Source organism: Misgurnus anguillicaudatus, chromosome 4 (assembly GCF_027580225.2).
Source record: "Misgurnus anguillicaudatus chromosome 4, ASM2758022v2, whole genome shotgun sequence".
Lineage (NCBI taxonomy): Eukaryota > Metazoa > Chordata > Actinopteri > Cypriniformes > Cobitidae > Misgurnus > Misgurnus anguillicaudatus.
The window spans coordinates 27,788,298-27,807,463 of record NC_073340.2 but is presented as its reverse complement, the minus strand read 5'-3'; the positions used below and the strand labels follow the sequence as shown (position 1 = coordinate 27,807,463).

The window sequence follows — 19,166 nt, the reverse complement described above, 5'->3', positions numbered from 1 at the left end:
AAAAACCTTTGTTCGTACTTTTCTCATTCCTTTCTCTCACTCTCCTACTCTTTCTCCAAACTCTTTCTCTCTGTAGATGTAATGGAGCAGCAGGGTTTGTGGCCCCCTGTTTATGGAGCCCGAGGGCCCGCCTCACACATGCAGCATCACGCCGTCTATTCCCGCTCCCAGTTTCTACGGCAACAGGAGCTCTATGCGCTGCAGCAGCATCAGCACCAGCAGCATCGTGCGGCGCAGGCTTTGGAGCTAGCGCACAGACACAGCCATTCACAGGTGACACACATGAATGTTTAGATGATACACATGATTGTTAATACAGTTTAGATGCATTTCCTCATACCCCACAGGCCGATTTCTCAATGGATATTGCTTTACCGAAGCCCATGTGTCTTTCAACAGGCCTACCCGGAGCGCCCAGTGTTGTGAAAGGCCTGTTGTTCCTGCTTTTCAGAAATGTATAGCAGTTGTACTAAAAGCCAACTTTCACTTTTAAAGCACATTTCAAGTGCAGTTTTACAGGCCAAAATTTAAGCTTTTATCCCAGAGCTTTATAAAGAGTCAAAGAGCAGAATGCAAGTAAACTGAGGATCATTAGCACCCATTGTATGACATGTCAGGTGTCTACTTATGCAATAGTACTGGGAAACCTGAGACGACTAAATTACAACTAGCTAGATAGCTTACAAAGTTTTTAATAAAAATGCGATACAGATGTGAGAATAGAAGAAACAATGGCTGTGAATGTTAGTAACGTTTTGTGATCTACCTACCTACCTACTTACAATACCCACCTATATATCTATATAATATAAACAAGTTAAATTAAAGCAATGCCATGTAGTTTTTATGTTTTTCATGTAATTAATCTAGTAAACAGTATTACTGTAGCATATATAGTGTTTGACTGCCCATTGTTGTTGCCTGAATTATAAAGTAACACAGTTTGGATCTCCTGTTTTTCCTGTCTTTCTGCAGAGGAAACCCGAGGATCCCCCCATCGATTTGGTTGAGGGATCGTCTGAGCTTCGCATGCCCAAGCATACCAAGCCCTTCTCCGTTGGCCCCTCCAGCAAACCGCCTCCCCCCTCTTCGTCCCCGGGGGGCTGCGCCTCTCGTCTTTCACCCTGCTGTCGCTCACCAGCCCCACGGTCCCACCTCAAAAGCACGCCCTGTCCCGAGCCCAGCCCGGCCGTGGCTGCTCCCCGCTCACCGGCGCTCAGCCCCCACGCCACCCCACACCACCTGCCTAAGCCTGCCGAATCCCAGGACAAGAGAGGCGAGGGGCAGCCCCCGCAGGACTACCCCCAGTCTCTGGAGCCTGGTAAGAGAAAACTGCAACATTTGGGTCTTGTCACTAGTGTTTGGCTTTTCTGTGTGTAATGATGTTTATACAGAGGATTCAGAGGATGATATGGTGGATAGTGTACATTTAGAAACAAAGATGTATGGAGGGGAATGTATACAGAAATGAGGTTAAAGTTCAGATATGTGTATGCGTTTGTGTGTGTGGGAAATAGTATTTGGCAGAGGAGAATACAATCTGAAAAATGAAGGGACGGGCCCATCACCAAACCTGTTGGATTGGCTCATAAATATTAATTTGGTGACATATTTCTTCTAATGTTATAATTAAGGTCCAATAAAAGAAGGCACTAAATGATCTAGGTAAATTGTAAAAAATAAATAGTTTTTAGTGAAAGTTATAACAATATTTTGTTTTTTACCGTATTTTTCGGTCTATAAGCCGCATTTTTTTCATAACTTGGCTGGTGCTGCGTCTAATAGTCAGGTTCGCCTTGTAAGTCAGTATGAATTAATTTCGACATTTATGAGGCAAGAGGCAACATAACCGTCTACAGCCGTGAGAGTCCGCCATGTGCTGCTTCTGTATTTTTGTAATTCAATGGATTCAGTAATGTGGAATGACGAGTATGTGAACTTCACGCTAGTTGGCTTGTTCGGTTAATTTAGCCTACAGTATTCAACCTTCCAGGTAAGTTCTGTATGCTATGCTTTATCGTTTAAATAACTGATAATATACCTTTAATCTATTCAGCCTGCTGTTCTGTCTGCTGTTGTTTAGTTGAATAACTTGCCTTTCCAGATTAAATGTCTGTTCTTCGGCTTGGATTTTGTGAAATAATTTTCTAAATAAACGTGACGTATAGTCTACCGTGACTTATATATGTTATTTCGTCTTAATGACTTTATGACTTATACTCCGGTGCGGCTTATATTCCGGAAAGAGCGGTATTTATTTAAATAAAAGTTTTGTGAGAATTTTTGTAAATTTGCCAATGGGTAGAAAAAAATCCCCTAATTCAAGGAACTCTTGAATTAAATCTTATTACCTTACACTTAACTTCTTATATTTCTTTAAAATATTTAAACATCTATATGTTGGGTTCACAACAGATGCGTTTGAGGCGTCAAATTGGCGTCTACTGCGCGTAGTTGGATGCTTGAACATTTTGAGTGTACTCGCTTCATTCTCACGTGAAAGCCGCGTGTGAAATTCTAGTCATCGAGACATTCACGTGGAAATTTGCGTCATGGGAGGGGCTTCTGCGACTCCGCTCGCTTCCTGTAATCACGTCACTGCTAGAGCAAGTTCCTGATTAGTTAGCGCAGCGCGTTTTTCCGCCAAATTTTTCAACTCGCGGCAACGCTCAATTCGCACTATTTGCGCGAACTAGACGTGTGAATGAGACGGAATCGCGTCTATCACGCAGCGCATTAATGTGTCTTTACATTGACTTGACATTGAAATCACTCACGCTTGACGCGTCTACCGCGGCTGGTGTGAACGCAGCATTAAAATAAGGCAAAATACTGATTAGGATAATTCTTTTTTGCACAAGCCAAAAAACAACAACAAAACAGAGCAGTGCTTTCTCTAAATCTCTACCCTTCCTACGCCCGAGCATTTTAGTCAGAAAAACAGCGACACTGTAACATTTCATTCTCAAGGTTAAGGTCCTGCCATTGCGCCTGGCTCCAAAAACCCCTGGGGGAGAGGCGATGAAGTGAAGAAGAGATAGAGGGGCAGAAAAAGCTCATGGTCATGAAGAGAGAGATAGTAGACCACAGATACAGTGAGATACAATGGGCCTTTGAAGGACTTTTGATCACAGAAGACAATCAGTTTATTAATGTGAACGAAAGCGCAAGCTCATGATTTTGGCTTTGCGTTCGCATTTTTGACAATTGTATCAATGTATTTGTATGTGCAAAAAAGCTAAAGGGGCCACGGTGAGCCGTGAGAGAAAGGTCAGTGAGACAGCAGACAGGGCCTCTCTTATCCTTCAGGGGTCCTTGAATGCTGGCTGGCGGAGGGATATGCATTCATCTGGCGGACGGACACATCAATAATGTGGTGCGGAGGTGACAGGGCTAGCTCTGCAATCACACTCAGACACCACGCTGTCATCAATAAACCTCGAATCTCATATAGACACACACACACACACAACCAGACAACGCACAACTGTTTTTTTCTCGCATGGCTGTGATCTGAATTCACACTCTCACTTTAAGACTAATTTATACACAAACATTCCTATGTGCAATCTTTCTCTCTCGCTAACTGGCACACAGCATCTATAACAACTCGAACATAATTCAATATTCATGGAAAATTCGCTCATGCCTGCGTTATAGTCTTTATGGCGCCGGCTCCATTATGTGTGTGCTATACTAGATAAACGCAGTGAATGGTACTCGCTGTGGCTAATGCTTCTCCATACACAGTATATTTCACCCCGTCTCCGCACTTCAGCGGCAGGGGTCTGCGCCCCTTAACTGACAAGGTCATATTGTGATGTGTACAACAAATGAATGGTAATGGCTTGCTGCTAGTGTGCAGTGAAGTGCGTTTCAGAAGCAGTTAAATCTTCATGCTTGTTATAGGATGATTTCAAACAAGGCTGCGAAATCTAAACCAACATCAGTGTTTATGGAAACACTCAATCAGTTTTATTTCTATTTTTCTTTTAGATCTCCCTCCCGGCTACACTTACCCAGCCATCGCCATGGGTTACAAAGGTGGCCCCTCCCCTCAAGAAGTCCAGTTGGCTGAGCATGCAGACTTGGAGGCGGAGCAAGCGGAACCTGCTGAACCTGCACCTCAGCCCCACCCCCTTACTCCAAAAGGGGAGGAGCCTGTTAGTCACACTGGAGTGGGCTCTCCTACTACTATGTCCCAGGAAGTCGAGCGTGTCGAAGAAGATGTCGGAGTAATAGAAGGAAGTGAGGTTGATGAAGGAGAGTCGGGGGTCACCTGTGGTCACCTTTGCCCCGGTACCGATTCTCCTTCGAACCCTCATTCAGTTACAGCGACTGTAATACCCAACAGCCAAGTTAGTAAAATAGAGATTTCAGAACCAGATAACAAGGAGAATGATGAGGAACTACAAGACCCAGTCAAGGTTACTATGACCACCATCCAGGAGTCTATTGAGAATGACCCAGAGAGGAAGGCTGAAGATGAGTGCAGATCAACCAGTGACCTAGGGACTGCCCACCCATCGCCACCCCTGTCCCCCTGCCCCGTGCCCTCAGCCCTGGGAAATCTGTACCCAGGCAGCTGCATTTGGAGTCTGGAGCTGCTCATCGCAGCAGCTTTGTGTGCCACGAGAGATGCCCGCATGGCGGCCCCTGCGTCTGTGTCTGCTAATGTGGTGGCCCCTAATTACGGCATAGCATTACTGAGTGAAATGGCTGAGCTGGAGCGAACCCAACAACAAAGAAATGACATGGTGGAGAATGAAGGTAATATATTAAACACAAACACGTACACAGTGCGGTAGTTGTACTGGAGCTCAGTTGGTAGAGCAATGTGTTAGGGGGCGTGCACACCAAAATTTTTAAACGCAGCTGAAACTTCCAGGAGGACGCTTCAGCTGAGCGCTTTGGTAGCTCTGATACTTCAGCTGTGAGCCGGTTAGTTGCTGTGGTAATATCCCGCCCCTCCTCTACTGTGATTGGATGGCCATGTGAGAACTCACATTGATGAGATTAGCTTTTCACATAAAGCTGAATTTTTTTCAACTCTTGGCGCTCAGCCGAATAAAGATAAGATGTGACATCTGGTTATTTTCTTAATTTATTTTTTGGCTAGACGTTCTGAATGGCCGGTAACTTAAAAATTTAGTAGCCAAATTAGCTGGTGAGTTTGAAAGTTAATTTTTTAAACCCTGTTTACAAACACTACTCAGATTATCTTGCTTTGTGTTCATCAGAACAAAGAAATGTATACAGGTTTGTAACAACATGAGAGTGAGTAAATGATGATATAATTTTCATTTTTGGGTGAACTATCCCTTTAAGATGCCTTTTTGCTGACATATAGCAACATTTCATGAACCCACAGTTTTGATGGCTCTTCATATTGTAACATTTCCAACAGGTTTACATGAGTGAGGTAAAAGCAGTTGTGCCCTTTCTTATTTGTCGCCTTTCTATGCTATAGCGCTGTAAGACAGGGAGCATCGGAAGGCCACGGAAAAGCCTTTCATTTCATTTTTTCTCTCCTCCACTTAAAGAGATGCAAAAATAGGGCTTTCAGACAAGCCACATCTCCAGGCTTTGTGTGAAATAAAGATAACACGGACCCCTCCCCTTCCAACTATAAACCCCCAGACACTCACACATACAGTATATACATATACATTCACCTGGCTGTCATCCTTAACACTTTCATAGGAACACACACATACACACACATTTTTCCTATAGCTTATACACACACACTTACTCACTCACTTGACTGAGTCTTGGCTTCTTTTCCTGCCTAAAGATCAAATGCTCCTCAGCCTTTCGGGGTTCAGCTCTTCCTAAGGGAGAGACTAAGACAGCTGGAAGGAGGGGGCAGTGTTTTTAAAGGGCTTTAGCCTGTCTTAAAAGGCAGCTCTAATGATCGCTGGCTCCCCCCGGGTCTGCCGGATTGGACTGTGTCCACTCAGTCATCTTAAGGGATGCCTCCCCTGCCCCTGCTCCTCAACCTGTGTTTGATCACTTTTATAAGCCTCATTTTAGATGGAAAAAAGGCCCCACGCTTTCCCGCAGCTCACCGACGTCCCATGGTAAAAAGTTGATGAAATAGTACAGTAAAAGCAGCTGATCTTTTTCCTCTCAGGACGACAGCGGGTTTTGTCGACTAATTAGGCTCCATTGTTGTGAGCACCGCTTGTTGCTTTTCCAGGGAGCAGTTAGGGTCTCGCTGCCAAAGGATGTTTTTATTTAAGCCAGCAGCTGAGGAATTTCAAACGCTTGTTGAATTTTTTTTTTAAATGCATTTGGCACTTTGTTGTTGTGCCCTGTTTGAAAGTCCAGCTTAAAGGAAAACACCACAGTTTTTCAATCTTTCACTATTTTATTACCTCAACTGGATGAATTAATACATACCTATCTTTATTCAATGCGTGCACTTTTAATCTTTGTGTAGCGCTTCTTGAATGTGTTGGCATTTAGCCTGGCCCCATTCATTCCTATGGCTCCAAACAAAAGTTTTATTTTGTGCCACCATACTTACTCGTGTAACTACTCATGTAACAGTCTTTAAATAGGGAAAACATGAAAGTGTTTGGTGGCTTCTAAATTCATCCCTGTTTGGATCCTAAGGAATGAATGGGGCTAAGCTAAATGCTAACACATTCACGACACGCTGTACAAAGATTAAGTGCACACATTAAAAAAAGATAGATATGTATTAATTTGTCTAAATTGAGGTAAGAACATAGTAAAATATTGAAAAAAGGTGGTGTTTTCCTTTAAAGACAATGAAATGTAAATTTGGCAGGCTATATGTATGAGCTATCATGCTACCATTTAGAAGATGCATGCATTTATGGTAAAATTTATGGTCTCTGTTTTTAAAGAAAATTAAAAATTTATAAGTGGAAAGAAAACTGTGCTTGTCAAGTGGTTTCATATGGTCTTCAACTGCTAGCTTTTTTTGATCTGCAAACATGCTTAGACCATCTAGAAACCAGTTATAATGCTCCAAAACACCTTCTACCGGCTTAAGCTGGATTTTCTAGACGTGTATTTGCTTGTGTTACGCTGTCTTGTCCACCCCTATTAAAACAGGGATGCAATCTGCTGTGTAATTCTTGCCCATGAAAGCTCGACTAAAGGGACTAATAAGAGAATATGATGCAGCAGGAAAGAAGCCATCAATAAACACGCCCGGCGTTGAATTATTAAAGAACTGGAGGTGAGACAGCCCCCGCTGGCTGTCAGGACCAGGTCCCTCGCCGGCTAAAGATTTCATATGCGATCGGGTTTAGTCTTCAGTGATTTACAGATTTGATTGCAAGGACCTTATCTATTGCAGACATCTCAAGCGCTCTGCTAACGTTCCTCGCGGTGTTACGGACGCCGTGAAGTGCGGACAAATAACGTGTGATAAAATTATATGGATTTTGAGAGGTCCTTTGAAGTATTGTTGGTAGTTGTTATTGATTGGTCAGTGATACCACAGCATACAATATTACCACTCAGTCTTTCCTGGCTATCTGGGCTAAATGTTCTCAGCTATCACTCGGAGAGCATAATTTGTCTTCCCCCCCTCTTTCTTTCATCCTCTATCTTTTTTTTTCTTTTATTGGACCTCTATTCTTCCATCTGTCTCGTGATTCTTGCTTTCATCCAGTATTTTTTTTTATCGCTATAGCGTTGCATGGCTCCTGTCCGCACTGGTCTTGTTACAGTAGGGGATGGGCATCGATTTCACAAAGACCACCACTAGGCTAAAAGTGGCACGATGATTTCAGCCAGGTGGGAAACCAAAGACCCTCCCAGGCCAGCATAATCCAGTTTTCCTCATCTTGTCTTGCTTTTTCTCGTTTTATTCACATCTCTGTCCGTTTCGGCTGAGAGGTTTTCGTCATGCTGCTATAATTTTTTAAAGCCTATACTTGTTCGTATTTCTCTCTCATCTCGTTTCCTTTTGAATGAATCTTTTGAAACTTGTCAAGGACATGTCTGGGTCAAATTTCACTCTTAAAAGTAATCAAGAACAGGCTTTATTTTATAAATACTTATTTTCTGTACAGTTGTGGTAAAAATATATATGGTATAGTATTCTCTGTATAGTAGTATGTGATTTTGCATTCTTATTACAGTAGTGATAAAAAAACATTTTATCTACAGTAGTGGTAAAAAAAATCTCGTTCTCATTACAGTACTGATAAAAACTCACTTTCTTTACAGTAATGGAAAAATCTCATTCTTATTATAGTAATGATAAAAACCCAATTTTCTGACAGTAGTGGTAATACAATCACTTTCTTATTACAGTAGTGGTAAAATATTCTTAAATTCTTATTACAGTTGGGGTAAAAAGTCTCATTCTTATTACAGTAGTGATAAAAACCCCATTTTCTGTACAATGGTGGTAAAAAATCTCTTTCTTATTACAGTACTGATAAAAAACAAATTTTCTGTACAGTAGCGGGGAAAAAATCTCATTCTTATTACAGTAGTGGTAAAATATCTCATTCTTATTACAGTAGTGATAAAATCCCCATTTTCTGTACAGTAGTGGTAAACAAAAAATCGTTCTCATTACAGTACTAATACAAAACTAATTTTCTGTACAGTAGTTGTAAAAATATCTCATTCCTATTACAGTAGTGGTAAAAACAAATTTTCTGTACAGTAATGGTAAAAAATTATCGTTCTCATTACAGTACTGATAAAAAACGAATTTTCTGCACAGTAGTGGTAAAAATATCTCATTCGTATTACAGTAGGGGTAAAAAGTATCAATCATATAACAGTACTGGTAAAAAACTAATTTTCTGTAAATAAGTGGTAAAAATATCTCATTCTTATTACAGTACTGATAAAAAACTAATTTTCTGCACAGTAGTGGTAAATATATCTCATTCGTATTACAGTAGGGGTAAAATATCTCATTCTTATTACAGTAGTGATTAAAACTCCATTTTCTGTACAGTAGTGGTAAAAAGTTCTCGTTCTCATTACAGTACTGATAAAAAACTAATTTTCTGTACAGTAGTGGTAAAAATATCTCATTCTTATTACAGTACTGATAAAAAACGAATTTTCTGTACATAAGTGGTAAAATATCTCATTCTTATTACAGTACTGATAAAAACTAATTTTCTGTACATAAGTGGTAAAAATATCTCATTCTTATTACAGTACTGATAAAAAAACGAATTTTCTGCACAGTTATGGTAAAAATATCTCATTCGTATTACAGTAGGGGTAAAAAGTATCAATCATATTAGAGTACTGGTAAAAAACTAATTTTCTGTACATAAGTGGTAAAAATATCTCATTCTTATTACAGTACTGATAAAAAACTAATTTTCTGCACAGTAGTGGTAAATATATCTCATTCGTATTACAGTAGGGGTAAAAAGTATCAATCATATTACAGTACTGGTAAAAAACAAATTTTCTGTACATAAGTGGTAAAAATATCTCATTCTTATTACAGTACTGTACAGTAGTGGTAAAAAATCTGATTCTTACTACAGTAGTAATAAAAACTAATTTTCTGTACAGTAGTGGTTAAATTATTCTTATTAAAGTAAGGGTAAAAAGTCTCATTCTTATTACAGTAGTGATTAAAACTCCATTTTCTGTACAGTAGTGGTAAAAAGTTCTCGTTCTCATTACAGTACTGATAAAAAACTAATTTTCTGTACAGTAGTGGTAAAAATATCTCATTCTTATTACAGTACTGATAAAAAACTAATTTTCTGTACATAAGTGGTAAAAATATCTCATTCTTATTACAGTACTGATAAAAACTAATTTTCTGTACAGTAGTGGTAAAAAATCTGATTCTTACTACATTCTTCTGTACAGTAGTGGTTAAATTATTCTTATTAAAGTAAGGGTAAAAAAGTCTCATTCTTATTACAGTAGTGATTAAAACTCCATTTTCTGTACAGTAGTGGTAAAAAATTCTCGTTCTCATTACAGTACTTATTAAAAACTAATTTTCTGTACAGTAGTGGTAAAAATATCTCATTCTCATTACAGTAGGGGTAAAAATATCTCATTCTTATTACAGTAGGGGTAAAAAAGTCTTATTCTTATTACAGTACTGATGAAAACCCATTTCCTCTACTGTAGTGGTAAAAAATCTGATTCTTATTACATTAATATTAAAAACAAATTTCCTGTAAAGTAGTGTTAAAAAAATTCTCGTTCTCATTACAGTACTGATTAAGAAAAATATTTTCTGTACATTAGTGGTAAAAATAGCTCATTCTTATTACAGTAGCGGTAAAAAAAGTCTCATTCGTATTACAGTACTGATAAAAAAACTATTTTCTGTACAGTAGTGGTAAAAAAATCTCGTTCTCATTACAGTACTGATAAAAAACTAATTTGCTGTACAGTAGTGGTAAAAATAGCTCATTCTTATTAAAGTAAGGGTAAAAAAGTTTCATTCTTACTACAGTGATTAAAACCGCATTTTCTGTACAGTAGTGGTAAAAAATTCTTGTTCTCATTACAGTTGTGATAAAAAAAAATTCTGTACAGTATTAGTAAAACATATCTCCTTCTTATTAAAGTAAGGGTTAAAAAGTCTCATTCTCATTACAGTTGTGATAAAACGTCCATTTTCTGTACAGTCATGGTAAAAAAATCTCGTTCTCATTACAGTACTGATAAAAAACTCATTGTCTGTACAGTAGTGCTAAAAAATCATTCTTGTGTTAAAAGAAAGTCTCATTTTTACAGTAGTGGTAAAATATCTTATTTTTATTACAGTAGAGATAAAAAATCACATTCTCATTACAGTAGTGGTAAAAATCAGATTTCTATTACAATAGTGGTAAAAATCTTATTCTTGTTACAGTACTGAGAAAAAACTAGTAAAATGTTTTATTTTATTACAGTAGTGGTAAACAATATCTGGACAGTTGTGATAGAAAATCTCATTCTTCTTACATTAGTGGAATTTTTTATATAGACTAGAAATAAATACTAGAAGTATGTCATGTGCAATTTTAAAAGTATTTGTGTTGCTGCCTAGATTATGCAAATTAAATAAAAAGCATTGAGAAAGGCAATTCCAAAACAACTCAACAGTAAAATGTCCAGACGCATTTTGATAATGAGAAATCGGGGGTGGGTGCTTAATTGCCATAATTCACAATGTAAATGTTAATGGCACTAAAGTTGGCTTCATTTTTTTATAATGCAAAATTTTTTTTGTTAAACATGGATTTGTTCTTGACAGTTTCCACGAGTTTTCCCTCAAATGTTCTTCATTCCAGTCCTTTCTTGTAGTCTCGTTCTCCTCTGACCTCCACGTGCGGGTTTCCTCGTGCGCTGTGCATTTCTCCCCGGATGAGAAAATTGGATTCTTTCCATGTTGGTAATGAGGAGATGTTTGCGAATAAATAGATAAACACTCAATAAGCACTTTACTTCTTATTGTCCTCCCTCCCCCTTGCGGTCTCTCCCTGACGAACCCATTCTGTGCCCCCTGTGACGCCACTGAATAGTGAGCCGCGTTCGCTCTCTAACACGGACACAAGCGCTCTCTCTCTCTTTCTCTCTCACACACTCTCGCTCATATAGTCTTCTCAGTGTCCCCAGGCTAGCTTTGGCTGTCATGAATATTCAAGCCTCATTGGCTGTGTGGAGTCGGAGCATGTGGCCTGCCCTAATGACAGTGATAAATGTTTAGAAATTCCCCTTCTTCATCTCTCTGTCTCTCTCTTGCTCTCTCTCTCTCTCGCTCTCTCTGTAACATGGCTCCTGGCATCTAAGCCTCATGTACAGAGATAAGCTCTCTGGTTAATAGCTATCATCATTGCTCATTCGGGCTCTGAAAGCACAAAGTGCTGTCAGGAAACAGCGGCGTGCTTAGCGGCCTTGTATCGTTTTAGGCTTTCTCTCTATTTTTTTCTTTTTTTAAGGCCTCTCTGCTTGCATCTGTAGGGACAGACTAGATGTCTGAATTGCTTTAAATGTACATAGGGAGCGGTTACGTTTACACCCAATATTGACATGTCTCACAAGTAATTTGATTTAAATATGGACAATGATAATATAAACAACATTTTAGGATCTCATCACCTTTGGAGGTGGTCTAAAACATGCATATTGCAAAATATGATGTAAATCTATAATATGTGTAGTATGCAGAAGATGTATCAATCAATAAATAATTTAATATTTAATGCAAGCTTTTTTCCTTTATTTTGTTCAGTAGACATGCTGACCTTTGATCTTCAAAGTTTGGCAACCCTAGCTGCCGCTCGTGCGTTGGAGCTGGCCCCGCCCACAACAACAGACTCCACCCCACCCCTCCGCAAAATCCTCAATTTGCGCAGGAAATGCAAGTGGACGCCCCGACCTGAACCGGTATGTTTATTTTATACGTTTGGTTGTTTATACATTTATACTGTACATCAACTTGTGATTTACACCAGTGGTTTTCAAACTAGGGGCCGGGGCCCCCAGGGGGGCCGCGAGATGGTGTCAGGGGGGCCCCAGTTTTATGACATTTTATGAAATACATTAATTTATCATGAATTCTGTGTAATTAAACCTAAAAAAATAAGGCTACTAACCAACAGCACTACTTTTTTGTATAATTTAATGGTTTTTTATTAAAATGTTAAGTTTTAGAACAGATTTTCTTTGGGGGGCCGCAAAGGAATGCACCGTACACAAGGGGGGCCGCACGCCACACCAGTGGTTCCCAAACTTTTTCAGCATGTGGCCCCCCTTATGTAGGTGCATATCTTCGTGCCAGCCCTAAAGAAAATGTATGACATAAAAAAATGAATTAAACAAAACTGTTGGTTAGTAGCCTTATTTTTCTGAGGTTTAATTACAAAGAGTTTTTGATAAATTAATGTATTTTATAAAATGTCATAAAAATAGGGTCCCCTTTCACAATCTCACGGTTTCCCAGTTTGAGAACCACTGATCTACTGTGCAAAAGTCTTACCGTGGGTTCACGTCAGCTGTGTTTGAGTGTCTACCGCGTTTAGTTTGCCGCTTAAAAATTTTGAGGTTACTCGCTTCATTCGCACATGAAAGCCACGCGTGAAATTTTAGTCATCGAGACATTCACACGGAAACTCGCATCATGGGAGGGGCTTCTGCGACTCTGCTCGCTTTCTGTAATCACATCACTACTAGAGCAGGATCCTGATTGGTTAACGCGGCACATTTTTCTGCCAAAGTTCAAATTTTTCAACTCGCGCATTTGCCGCGGAAACGCTATCTAGACGTGCGAATGAGTCGGAATCCCGCCTACCGCGCCGCGCTAAGCGCCTCATTTGCGCCACAAAACCTCCAGACGCGCGTTAACGTGTCTTCACACTGACTTAACATTGAAATCACTCGCGCTTGACGCCTCTACCACGGCTGGTGTGAACGCAGCATTAGGCCACCACCAGCTTTGTTATTTTAGCAAAGCTTTATGATCATCCATATTTGTTTTTCTTTCTATTTTTCATAGAAAATATGTATACAAAATAAAAAACACGATTTTCAAAACAAAATAGTTACTTCTGGAAAACATTTGTATTATGTGTGACGACCTTTGGCACTAAGCACATCTTAAACTCTTTTGAGGAGAGTTTTGAAGTCATTAGATTAGAAATTAGGATTTCTTTTAATTTAAATTCAAGAAAGCCTCCAGGTTCCTGCTAATGCACAAGCGTAAGGGGAGCTCACACAAAATTTATTTTTACATTAACTGTATTTCTGGTTGTATTCTTATAAACATTATATTATGTTATAATACTATTGCAAAAACAAATTTAATAGTTGGCCTTAGACTTTTGCATAGTACTGTATATCACAAGTCCATTCTCAAATTGACAAATGCTTTTGTTGTGTAAAAATAATCATTGTTCATATTATTTTCTATGTATCAAAGTAAAAGCACATACTGTAAACTGATTGGAGTTTGTCGGTGTAGGTGTGTCCTGTTAAGGGTACCATGGAAACGCTGGACCGCGAGGAGCTAGCAATGCGCGTGCGACTGGCGGAACTGCAGCGGCTCTACAAGGAAAAACAGAGGGAGCTGGCAAAGCTACAGAGAAAACATGACCACCAGTGAGTGAACCACAGACCGCTTTCACAGACTCGCCCACACCTCTGCGCACCTTTTAAAACCCATTTACACACACGTGCGCTGAAATCGAAAGCTCTTCGATCTCTAACTCACACACACATACACATACTCTCTCTCCAGCGCCTTTTCTGTCCCCCGTATCGCGCTCCTGAGACCACCCAGTGTGTGCTGAGACCTCTTAGCAGAAGCTTGAGCCGGGCTTAAGTCTTCCCACCAGTCCACTCTCACAATTAGTGTGGCTTAGCGTTTCGTACCGTTCAAAATCATTAGTGTGAATTAGCGTGATTGACGGCTCTGTGTGTGTGTGTTTATAGGAAAGACGAAACCTCTCGCAGTCCAGCTCGCCGAGGACCCGGAAGGCCGCGGAAACGCAAGTCCACGTCGGCGCCCCCTGTTACAACAGACGCCCCTAAAAAAATCAAGTGAGTGTTTGTCCTTATACTTTTGGGGGGGTACATTTTGACACTTAGTAACACTAACAGTATGGCAATGAATGATTTTTAAGCCTCACACACATTTTGCTTGTTTAAATTTAGAAAGTTTTCTTTATTCTAAATTAAACGAACGTAGACGGCTGTATGAATTCTCACAAGTTAAAGGGATAGTCATAGTTCACCCAAAAATTGTCTTTATTTATTCACCATCATGTTGTTTCGAACCTGCATACATTTATTTGTTCTGCTGAACACACAGGAAGATATTTAAAGCATTGTAAGTTATTTTTGAGCACCATTGACTTCCATAGTATTTTTTCTTTCCTACTATGGAAGTCAATGGTGTTCTGGTTCCTGTTTAATTACAAATATTTTCCTTGATGTTCAGCAAAACCAAGAAATTGAAACAGGTTTGTAACAACTTAAAATACTATTCAATTGGAATAATGACATATTGGCATCATATTTACATCTGAAATGGAATGTTGTGTTTATTTACGTTTTATTTAATGAATTGTTTAATTGTGTTTTAATGCATTTTGCACAACAACTGCATTATCATATAAATTAATGTAATTTTAAATCCATAAAGTATATAAACACGAAAATGACATAAGCTTTAGCCACGTGATTGATTTTAATATATGTTTCGATAAAATTATTAGAGGTATGGATTTTTGCATTAAATGTACCTTATATGTGAGCATGTGTGATTCCACGCCCCCGTGATCTCTGGCGAATTTTAGACGGTCACATTTTGAACCATACATTTTCTAAACAGAGGAGGTTAACTGCACATTATTGGGGTTTGGAAATTTTGTGAGCGTTTCTTACACGTTTTAATTCCTCAGATAGCAAAATGCAGCAGCAACAGCAAAGAGCTCGTGAGCGCGCTCAGACGCTGATGACATCTGCGACTGAGCTGACTGCAGCGACTGCGCTGACTGCAGCGCCTGGCGCCAGAATAAAGTAATGTAACATGATCAAAAGACTATCAAAACCGCTAAATCTCTAAAAAGTGACAAGGATGCAGCACAGAATTGATAATATTGTGCATATTAAACAGATTAAAAGACAAGTAACAGATTAATAGACGCTTCTTTGATTTTGAGGTTGCATGCAAAATCCATTTGGCTCAACAAACCGAGGGGGCACGTGCCCCCTCAGTTTGAATGGGCATGACGCCTCTGGTGTGTGTATAATCGCATAATCTCAACAAACAGCAAATAAAGTGTTGTTGTTTCATTGTTTTTCAGGATCTTATCCTGCAGAGTAATATAAACACGTTCATCTGTGTTTCCAGAGAAAGAGTGGAGATTAAATTAGGGACCAATAATATGGCTAGCTTTTGAGAAAACAATTCCTGACCTGTAAACGCATGACATTTATTTATAATAAAGTCTACACTCTTAAAATAAGTGTTTGTTTCCAACCCCTGGTTGGGTAAAATAAGGACAAACGCAACAGTTGAATTAATTTAACCTAGAAAATGTCCACTTACCTTACTTTAAAACAGTGGCGGCTCGTGACTGCTCATCCGAGGGGCGCAAATTCAAAATATGTGTTCGGAGTGTCATGTGTGTTGTTCGTGTTTTCAAAATATGTGTTTGTTGCGTCATGTGAACCATGTACATCATGTGTTTTGTCAAAATAAGTGCATGCTGCACACGCGTCAAAATCGTTTATGATAAAAGAGACGCTCACGTTCACAAAATACATGCAAGACACTCCCTTAACATTAAACTCTGATTAAGCATGAGATTATGTGAGTATCTGGCAAACGTGAGCGTCTCTTTTATCATAAACCCTTTAGACGCGTCTGCAGCAGGCACTTATTTTGACAAGACGTGATGCACATAGGATCACTCGACGTGCAGAACACATATTTTGAAATTACGAACCACACACACGACGGGCTACATACATGTTGTGAGGAACTTCACATTGAGCGCCCTCGAAAAAGAAGTCACTGGCCGCCACTGCTTTAAAACATCCCAGCATTTGTTTATTCAAACCCAGCTATAGATTGAAACAATGAAGTGTAGATAGGTGGTGAAATATTATGTTTGGGAACTTGCGTATGTACGATCTGATTCTGTGTATGTGCGTAAATAAGTGTAGATGGCTCGTATCAGTTCAAACAAGGCAGACTAAGTGCTTAATCAGTGCAAAGAGCCGTCATTAATCATATTTACAACTTCCATTGATTATCTACAAGTGTTGCGATTCCCTTCTAACCCGCGACGGCGATATTAATTTGATAAAACACGGAGACCAATTGCCTGCACAAAGTCAGAGCTTTAAGTTATCATCCTGACGGATGAGCGCTTAACCCCCCTGAGATGCATCTCTGTTTACGCCGGGCCTCAGACATTTTGATAAACTCAGTCAAATCAAGTTTACCCTACCTGATTAACAAAACTCCCGTTTTATTACTAACCTGTTTGATTAGCAGCGTGCTAATGAAAAGCAGGGGCCTTAGCTTAATTACACACGCTTTACCCAGCACGCATTTATCCCTGTCGTGAATAAAGCCCCCCCTGCCAAATAAAACAAATGACAACTTCCCGCCACTAGAATTTATCCGAGTTGTAAAAAGAGCGCCTATAGGGAATGTCGGAGCAATGCCGGGGTTTGACTTTTCAATCATTGTTTACATCAGCTGGATGGTTGACACCATGAATTGTTATGCATTTACTAGCGTGTCCGTACCACTATTGGATTTGAGGTTTCGTGTTGGAGAGGCTTTTTTGTTTGTTAGCTGGTCATTATAAATTCTTCACTCTCCATATGTGTTTGTGTAGCAGACTTTGACATTAGGCTGAATGTGAGAGGTCAGGGGTCTTTAGACAAGGTTAAGGGTGTTGACGGGTTGTTGTGGCATGAGGAGCCCAAAAAGTAGACTATAAGGTATCTGTGACCGCATGAAAACAAGGGAAGGTCAATGCGTAGACCCCCTAAATTCACCTTGACGTCGGTTATGATGGCCACTGTGCTTGTGTTCACTTGCTGATAAATATTAGCAGCATGCTAAAATTTTACTTGTTTCGACAGAAATACGCACAATTATTTTCAGCTTTTTTACATTTAAATTTATGCATTTGGCCTACACTTTTATCTTAAGCTATACATTTTATCAGCATTTATGTTCCCTTGGGAATCAAACCCAGGACATTTTGTGCTGTTAACTTTAAAGGATTCCACTTTTATAAAAAAATCCAGATAATGTTTATGTATTTCTTTGTTCAGTCAAAAAGAAATAATTTTTTTTTTTGAGGAAAACATTCCAAGATTTTTCTCAATTTAATGGACCCCAACAGTTCACAGTTTCAATGCAGTTTAAAATTGCAGCTTCAAAGGGCTGTAAACAATCCCAATCGAGGCAAAATTGTCTTTTTTAGTAAAACAATTGTCATTTTCGGCAAGAAAAATAAAAAATATGTACTTTTAAACCATAACTTCTCGTCTTGCACTACCTGTGTGATGCGGCAGCGCGACCTTTTCGCATTGCTTAATCACAACCTTCGGTCTCCCGCGGTTACGAGTCCTTCAAAAATATTTTCGCGGTCAGTCGGGTTGTTTGAAATGAAGATGCCAACTAACTATTTTAAACAATTACTACTTTTAAAAAATGCGTGCCAGGGAGCGGGTCGGTTTACAATATTTATTTTTTATTTTTTTGCGGTCTGAGTTGCGGGCGGGTTAGGTGAAAACGTTGGTCGGGTGCGGGTTGTTTATACATTGACCCGCGAATCACACTTGCGAACCATTTTAAACAATAAACTGACACAAAGACATTAGTTAGTATCATTCGACATACAACAACGTCGGAATGGTCCTCTTTCTCCACACTTGTAAACACTGGAGCGGTAGTTTCGCATACGCCATGCGTGATCTTTCGACGTGATTACGTAAAAACGTAAGGTCACGCAGATACGTCACACATTGAGAGCTTGTGGTTTAAAAGTACATATTTTTGATTTTTATTTCTGAAAATGACGATCGTTTCGCTAGATAAAACCCTTATGCCTCGTTGGGATCGTTTGGTGCCCTTTGAAGTTGCGTTGAATCTGTAATTTTCAACTGCATTGAAACTGTGAACTGTTGAGGTCCAATAAAGTCTATTAAAATGAGAAAAATCTTGGAATGTTTTCCTCAAAACCTAATTTATTCTTGGCTGAACAAAGAAAGACATCATCATCTCGAATGACATGAGGGTGAGTAAATTATCAGGATTTTTTTATGAAAGTGGAGTATTCCTTTAATGCTCTACCAATTGAGCTACAGGAACACTTCTGTAGTCTTCCTTTTGCTTGCGCGCTCTCTCTCTCTATCTCTCTCTCTCTCTCTCTCTGCTTGATGATTGTGTCTTGCTAATCGATGCCCTTCTCTGAATAGCATTACTGTGTAATCCTGACCCCTCCGAGGGGAAGGGGGTTGTAATTAGAGGACTGTGAATTCTCTTACCAGTCTACACACACACTCTCTCTCTTAACAGCAGGAATGTGACATGGAGTTGACACAAGGACTAGAGCGGCCTTTTAGGGTCGGGAGGTGAAAGGGTCATCTTTGGGTGGCGACAGGCAGAGCCGAGTGGAGGGCGGGGGGAACTTCAGCTCGCCCGTGCAACAGTCCTC

General features: G+C 39.6%; 1 protein-coding gene across 1 annotated transcript in view; it reads left to right on the top strand.

Moving 5' to 3' along the window:
• The window catches only part of bahcc1b (BAH domain and coiled-coil containing 1b), a 108,158-nt gene that overhangs the window by 68,255 nt on the left and 20,737 nt on the right, over positions 1-19,166 (top strand). Inside the window, exons 8-13 of the mRNA XM_055177190.2 lie at positions 77-273; positions 976-1,321; positions 3,997-4,770; positions 12,212-12,366; positions 13,940-14,076; positions 14,410-14,517. Coding sequence (XP_055033165.2) covers positions 77-273; positions 976-1,321; positions 3,997-4,770; positions 12,212-12,366; positions 13,940-14,076; positions 14,410-14,517 — 1,717 coding nt within the window. The remainder of the gene's footprint in view (positions 1-76; positions 274-975; positions 1,322-3,996; positions 4,771-12,211; positions 12,367-13,939; positions 14,077-14,409; positions 14,518-19,166) is intronic.